We start from the raw sequence: 8,160 nt of genomic DNA on the forward strand, positions 1-8,160 counted from the left end.
TCATGCAGACGTTCTACAGGTGACAGTGACGTAGTTCCCTCCTCCCGATGTAAAGCCCCGCCCCCTGCAGCCGCGGGGCAGTATCTTCACCTACTATGGTGTTTTTCAGGCTGCCGGTGTGTACGGGTGAAGTATTTGTAAGGCTGCGTTCCTGTCAATACACACCAGGGCTCCAAGATGGCTGCTGAGGTCATGCTACTGCTGGCTGGTTAGCGTGACGACGCACACACGCACACACACACACACACACACAGTAGAAAGTCAGTGTCAGTGGTTCATCCTTTTGTAGAAAGCCTCAAGTGCATTCTGGCACCTCTGCAGGATAAGGCCCCCGGTCAGATGTTCCTTCAAGTGGTGCCTGGTGGTGGGTGACGTGTGTGTGAGTGTGTGTGTGAGTGTGTGTGTGTGAGTGTGTGTGTGTGTGTGTGTGTGTGAGTGTGTGTGTGTGTGTGTTGGCATGTATATAAAGCGTCGTGTTGCAGGCTCGGAATCGGTTCGAGCAGCAGAGGGGTACCATGAGGACCGCGGTCCTGTGGGGCCTACTGGTCCTACTATGGCAGCACACACCGGTCAGCAGCCACGTACTGGGGAGACCGTCCTCCGAGGGCGACCTGGCCCGGCTCAAGGTAGGAGCTACACCCCCCAGCGTGGGTTCGAGACACTTTATGTGGCTATTGATTGTTACGTGTGTGATCAGGCCTGCTCTGTTAGATTTTAATAATCTGTCTTCCGATTAGAACCTGCAGGAACCTGTTCTACTGATCGTTAGTCGTATAAGCCCGAGGTCCACTGATCCACTGCTGCGCTGTATTTATATTGACAGTTTTACTAACATTTGTTTTTGCGCCATTGAACTCGATGCAGACTAGTTTATGCGGGTTTCGTTCTGCCTGCATTGTTGGACTGTGGGGAACCGACAACACCTGGTCAGGTTCGAGCCAACAACCTTCATGCCGTGGCATGATGAGGCTGAACTCCTGATCCATCTTTTTACAATTGTAATGCTACCATAAAATGAAAGACAATTTTCTACAGTGAATAAAAACATTCAATCACAGTCTTTGTTAAAGGACAATAATGTCTTCATTTTAACATTTTAAAAACCTTTCGTTCCGTGAAGTGCGGGCTCTGACATGACAGAGAGTCACGTCTTTCTCCTGTCCCCTCGCTAGTCCTTACTGGAGCGCTTTGAGGAGACGCTGGCTGAAGCAGCCCAGCAGGAGAACTCCGATTATGAAGTCACAGACCAGGATCCGGAGCAAAGCCAGGCTGGCCGAGGATGGAGCCTCGACCAGGATGGGGACCAAGACCCTCTGACATCAGGCAGAGCTCAGGGGCCGGCCGAGGGCCGCGGCAGGCCGGCAAGCCAAAGAGACCTACTGCAGGACCTGCTGATGACCACCAGGAAACGGGCCTCAAGCTGCTTCGGAGCCCGGATGGACCGGATAGGGAACGCCAGCGGTCTGGGATGCAACAATGGACGAGGTAAGAGTGGAAATGATGAGAGTGACGGGAGTATTGATGTCAAATCCTCCTCAATAATCATGATCAATAATCCATACTAAGTCAGTTGCAGGACACTCAGGTACTCTGGGCCAGACGTTGCATTGCATCATGGGACTCCTAACTTTAACAAACGCTGCTTTGTTTTTCCGGTCAGGTTAGTCTGAAGGTTCCCCGGGACACGGCGGATTGTAGGTTCACGTCCCAAGGAAGACACGGCCAGCGATTGGACACGTTGGGGACAGTTTGTGTCTCTTGTATGGATTTCTCTGTTTGAAGTGACGACTCAGCTGAATGTCAGCTTCCTCTTCTGTTTCTGTAGCGTCTCCTCCTCCAGCAGGACCGGCTGCGTTAGTGCATGTGGTTGATCAATAAAGTGCTTTTCATTAGACCGACTCAGTCGTCTCTCTTTCATGCCATCGAGTCCTGAAAACTCACACAGACAGTAATCCTGACTTCTTAGAAGTGAAGATACAACCAGTGTTTTCATCTTTTCAGAATCAGAATCAGAATCAGTTTATTGTCAGTGAGGGTTCACAGACTAGGAATGTTTCTCTGTGAAGTCGTGCTACATGTAACAGTAATGACAATAATAGATGCTAGCTACAGCGCTACGCTATAGGTGTAGACGCTGTAGTGCTCCACTGGCAGGGCCTGGCGCTCTAATCTCAATGGCCCGTCCCTGCTTCTCCACATAGCGCCTTTTCAAAGCGTCCTTCTGCCACAGGACAGGTGTTGTCAATCATTGATTGCAGGGGTTGGGGCAAGAGTCATGTGATTGGCAAGGCATGGGAACACTTCAAATTAAAAGCACAGCAAACACTTAAAACCCATATGCAAAACACACTAAAAAACAAACAAACAAATCCCATGTAATTTAGCCTGATCACACTATGTGATAAGAGGGTGTCAGTGAGGATGAAGGGAAAGGTCTACAAGAGAGCATTGACATCCAAGCATTGACATCAAAGCAGATGGACATTAAAGGACAAGGTTATATAAGGAGCAATGAATCAGGCATGAATCAGCATTATATTTACATAAGTAAGCGGAATGCAAACTCAACGAGTAAACAGGAACATGGATAAAGGTCTCCGACCTGCTGAACCATCTCAGCTGAATAAGAACGTCAATCAAGATGTTACTCCTTTGACGTCGCAAAAGAACAGGAGCACATCAACGTTTGAGCCACGGGACCCACAATCCAAGCCATATGATCCCAACTGGAGTCCCGGGACAAGCCCCCATAAAATATCCACCGAGGACGTGGTGCTCCACAAGGCTAAGAATGCTTGGAAACCCTCTGTGAAAGCATCTGCTCTCAACCGTAAAGAGGAGGTGAAAGAGCTGAAAAAAGACACAATAGAGAAATCTACCTTGACTGCAGAGCAGGTAGAAAGGAAGTCAAAGGGCATCATTGAAGAATACCTCCACCTCAAAGACATGAAGGAGGCATCAGAATGTGTGGCAGAACTCAACACTCCCTCATTGCTCTACCTGTTTGTACAGAAAGCTGTAGATTTGACACTTTCCCGGCACACTGTGGACAGAAAGCAAATGGGTCTGCTGCTGCAACATCTTCTAAAGGAAAAGATAATGACACCGCAACAGTATTACAAAGGACTCGAAGAGACCCTGGAGGCAGCAGAAGACATCATCATGGATGTTCCTGACTTTTGGCGTTACCTTGCTGAGCTCATTACCCCCATGCTACATGAGGGGGGGGGTATCCCTCTGGGACAGCTCTTCAGGGAGATTTCAAAGCCTCTCGTAGCACAGGGGCAGGCTGGAACGCTGCTGGTACACATCCTCTATGTCCTTAGCAATGAAATGAAGTCTAAGGAGGTCCATGCTATATGGACAAAGGCTGGCCTGAACTGGGATCAATTCGTGCCTGAGGGTCAAGATGTCATCAAGTTTCTCAGTGACAAGAAGGAGTTAAACCAAGTAGAGGGCAACATTGTGGACGTCACAAGGCTCCAAAACGAGGTCAATGACGTCAAAGACAAACACGAGAAAGTCACGTTGGCCGTGGATGAGCTGCAGATTAAACACAGGCAGCTGAAGGAGGACACTGAGCAACAACGGGTGGAGGCTTCTGAGCGGGCGGAGCAGGTCAGCAGGGAGCTGCTCGCCAAGCAGGAGGAACATTTCAAAAAGATGCTCGCCGACCAGACAGAAGCCTTTAGGGGAGAGCTCAGTGAGACAAGGAAGAAGTTTGAGGAGCTAGCTCAAACGTGTGAGAAGGCACAACGAAAGGAGGAGTTCCCGAAACAGGAGCGGAAGAAAAAGAGCTGGATAAAGCGCTGCTGGGCTCGACTATTCTCATGCAGAAGAAAGAAGCCAGCAAATCAGTGACTGGATTGTGGCCAACTTGGATGAGGTGCAAATCACTTCCAAGGAGTTCTACGAATGCTGCTGACTTGTGAGGACAAACAAAAAAAAGAGGAATTTTGGCACACTGAACAAAACTCCGAACTCCTCCACTTGGGGCAGGATCTCCTCCCCGACCTGGAGGGTGCACTCCACCCTTTTCCGGCTGAGGACCATGGCCTCGGATTTAGAGGTGCTGATTCTCATCCCGGCCGCTTCACATGCGGCTGATGAACCGATCCAGTGAGAGCTGGAGGGCGTGGCCTGATGAAGCCAACAGGATCACGTCGTCTGCAAAAAGCAGCGACCCAATCCTGAGGTCACCAAACCGAACCCCCTCAACGCCCCGGCTGCACCTAGAAATTCTGTCCATAAAGGTTATGAACAGAATCGGTGACAAAGGGCAGCCCTGGCGGAGTCCAACCCTCAACCCGCAATGGAAATAGGTCCGACTTATTGCGGACCAAGCTCTGGCACCGGTCATAAAGGGTGGACACCCCGTATCAGGGGGTCCGACACCCCATACTCCCGGAGCACCCCCCACAGGACCAATGTTATAATAGCTTTGGATTGTTTATTATAGTTTAGTTTTAGTTATCACAGCAAATTTTGACTTATGGAATAAACTCCCTCTGAGTCAGAAACAACTAAATTTTAGAGTACATGCGTGACCAACGCATGTACTCCAGAGCTGAGTAAAAGTAACTAATTTCTTTGAGTTAATCTTGAACCCCCTTTTCTGAGTTAAACTTGCACTCCTCAGGTGTTAAAGTTCTACTCTGATATAGAGTATATGTAACACTAAAACAGAGGTAAAATATTTACTCATTACCAGTGTTTAAATGAACTCCTAAAATGTGTTTTTTAGAATTAAAAATTCTGCATTACTTATTATTATTGTTATTATTACTATTATGGAAAAAATACTGCTGGCAATGTACTATTTGCAACAGTTTTTATTTAACATTTAGACCACGTTCAAGGTCACAACAGTACAGCTCAAGTTGTATAAAAGTAGTCAATAACATACAAAATAAATAACAATTTGTCATAAGATCAATAAATACATTACAGCAGTGTTTATGCAACATTGTGTAACGTGAGAAACCACTGAAGTTATTCCTGTTGAAACACATAAAACAAGTTCATATGGATTTCATTCTAATTAGATGATACATTTTTCTGACACAACATGAAATTGGGAATCACATCCGTATGACATTTGGGCATCAAAACACTTGAAATGGAAGCACACACATCTTTCTTGTGACGGGACATTGGAATGACTGATACAGAATTTTGGCACTGAGATCAAGTTGAGGGTAGTTCACTTATAACCTGAGAATTGTTATGTGGAACACAAATATTATCAGTTAATGCATGTATCTTAATCAAATGCCTCCTAAAGCCAGAATAACTAGAGAATTGTAAACAACAACCTGTCTGACCACATTTCAGTCTGAGACTTTTCCCTGGATACATTCCATGAATTCGTTTTAGGTGCCTGAACAAAAGCACAACTGTACTAAAGGATGAAGTGCAGAGGAAGCACCTTAACATTTTTGGATGTATATCAGTTAGAACTTGTTCAACAGCCTTGCTCTCAGCTCTTTGACTCTTGGAGTTTCTTCAGTTCTGCCTATGTCAATATTGTACACAGGTGTCTGCAAAAATGTGAACAGGCTGGCAGTGACGTGCGGTGGGGTTCATGTCTGGTGAGGCACAGTCAGATTTACTAATAAATGAACCTACAGCTTATTCATCATTTGATTGGCAACATTTAATGTGTTTTGTTTAAAAATTCGTACCAGCATTTTTTACATATTGTCACAAACCTGGCTCATCAGTTTATGACAAAACGGGGAGACCACACATAATCTGCATATTTACAAAATATTTAATGAAATTATTAAACTCTGCGTATCAGTGTGTGCAGCGTTGGATGTGTGTGGATGCGTGTGTGTTGATCAGTTAAAGTTTAACTGATGTTTAACTGTTAAACACATGTTCTGAGATGTGTCTATGTGTGGATGAGGGGGCGTGTCCGCGTCCAGCTGGGGCTGCGCCAAGAGAGAGAGAGAACGGAGCGGAACGGAACGGAACGGAACGGCAGAGATATGCCAGCGATGGAGGAAAAGCTGGGCTTCATTTGACAGCTCATGTTCTCCAGAACGTTTCAGAACACTCGTTCCCATCTAATGGACTCTCTGTCAGGCCCAGTCCGCCGCGGTTCTGCTCGAATCGGTCCCAGAAACGGCCAGACGCCGGTCTCACGGGCTCGAAGCAGCAACAGTGCAATATAATATATAAATGGAATAACATCTCTCGGTTCTCCTTTTCCTTAGCTTTGTGTACGCTGATGTTAAGTCTCCGCTGTCCGTCCAAAGCCAGGTCTATCCGGGACGTCCCAAAAGTTTCTAGCGCAATTTGACCATGAATACGCGCGGTCGCTGCTCGTGTTTGGAGGCTTCTTGGTAAATTATTCATGTCGTAATATCCCATCCGAGTCCAGACATCGTCAGAAGTTGAGAAAAGAAGGCAGAAAAAGCAGGAAACACGGGTTCTTGCTTGACGTCCAGACATCCAGACAGCCAGCGCTTCCGTGTTTACAAGCCTGTCTCGAACAAGCGGATCAGCTGATGAGTGCGCTGAATCACTCACTGGTCTCCTATGGGCTGGAGACAGTATTACACATGGCCTCATTCTGCAGTATTTTAATGCCGCTGAACACAAGAACACGTGACGCACTAATTGTATTATTAAAAATGAAAAAATCATAAAATATATAATATAATATCACTGATGTTATATTATATATTATATGATTTTTATATTATATTTAATAATACAAATACATGATTTTTATATTATTTTATATGATGGCAGGTGAGGCTGTGCCTCCCCTGCCTCCCCTGACTGCACGTCACTGCTGTGAAGCGAGTGGGATGAGGACCAGCACATCCAAACCTGAGGCCAGGTTCTCGACCGTAAAAAGGTGGTCTGCCCCCTCTGGGTCGGTGAGGAGTCTTTGCCTCAGGTGAAGGAGTTCAAGTATCCGGGATGGAGGATGGAGCGTGAGCTTGACAGACGGATCGGTGCAGCAGGTGCGTTGTATCGGTCCGTCGTGGTGAAGAAGGAGCTGAGCTGAAAGGAGAAGTTCTCGATGTACCTGTCCGTCTACGTTCCGACTCTCATCTCTGCCCATGAGCTTTGGGTCATGACAGAAAGAACATGATCCCGGATACAAGCGGTCCCAATGAGTTTCCTATGCAGGATGGCTTGGTGCACCCTTAGAGACAGGGGGAGGAGCTCTGTCACCAGGGAGGAGCTCGGAGTAGAGCCGCTGCCCCTCCACATGGAGAAGAGTCAGCTGAGGTGGCTGGGCATATATTTCAGATGCCCCCTGGACATCTCCCTAAGGACAAAATCAACATTACTTCCCATTACAGAAAATTCATTGAACCCTGCAGACCAGGACCCAAACTACTATTTCCCTACGGGCAATTTAAAATACCTGGGCATAAATATTTCACCTAAATTGTCTGAGTTAACCCAATTAAACTTCACCCCACTTCTGGATAAAATCAGCAGTGATCTGAAGCATTGGAATAATCTCCCGATATCCCTTCTGGGAAGCTTAAAATGAAAATGTTACCATAAATCAGTTATTTATTTTCAATGATGACATTTAAACCAACTTCCAACTGCTTCCAATTGTTGGATTCAGCCATTTAGAGGAGTAAATCTAAAGGAGGTCTGGACGCACCAAATTGTTTGCTCTATTTCTTGGCTAACCAGCTACAATATCTTATTCTATGGACGCACCCGAATAGAGACTCTAATTACTGGTTAGAATTGGAACAGAAGGACTGCAAGGATATTAGACTCGCAGATCTCCCCTTTATCACAACAACCATTAAACGGCATAACTGTTTTAAAAACCCGATGATTTCTTCCACCTTGTCCGCCTGGTGGAAAGCGTTAGAAGTTACAAATTCTAAACTGGAACCCTGCATGTTCTCTCCAATCTGGCACAACCCTGACTTTCAGGCCAGGAACCAGCCGCTCCATGTAGGTACGTGGGAACCAGAACCGGCTCTACCCAATGTGGCGCCCTAGGCCAGATTTTAGATGGCGCCCCCCTCCATTGACAATTTACATGCACTTACAAAAGAAATCGAATGCCATTGCTTTTATCATTGTCTTTAATTTGTAAGGTAACATGTCACCAAATTTAGAGACTTAACAAATCACAAATTAATACAAACAACTCTGAAATAGAAT

At 46.2% G+C, this 8,160-nt stretch overlaps 1 protein-coding gene across 1 annotated transcript; it reads left to right on the plus strand.

The window, feature by feature from the left end:
* Positions 1–515: 515 nt before the first annotated feature.
* LOC137904943 (natriuretic peptides A-like) lies at positions 516–1,565 on the plus strand. Its single transcript, XM_068749164.1, has 2 exons — positions 516–626; positions 1,173–1,565. The coding sequence occupies exons 1-2, from the start codon at positions 516–518 to the stop codon at positions 1,563–1,565; spliced, it is 504 nt and encodes a 167-aa protein (XP_068605265.1).
* The last annotated feature ends 6,595 nt before the right edge of the window (positions 1,566–8,160 follow it).

Source organism: Brachionichthys hirsutus, chromosome 2 (genome assembly GCF_040956055.1).
Source record: "Brachionichthys hirsutus isolate HB-005 chromosome 2, CSIRO-AGI_Bhir_v1, whole genome shotgun sequence".
Classification (NCBI taxonomy): domain Eukaryota; kingdom Metazoa; phylum Chordata; class Actinopteri; order Lophiiformes; family Brachionichthyidae; genus Brachionichthys; species Brachionichthys hirsutus.

What these genes read in the sequence shown, in the direction of transcription:
- LOC137904943 (XM_068749164.1), top strand. Translation starts at nt 516, where the DNA reads ATGAGGACCGCGGTCCTGTGGGGCCTACTGGTCCTACTATGGCAGCAC. An exon ending in GCGACCTGGCCCGGCTCAAG is followed by an intron (nt 627 to 1,172) that starts GTAGGAGCTACA and finishes TCCCCTCGCTAG; the next exon opens with TCCTTACTGGAGCGCTTTGA.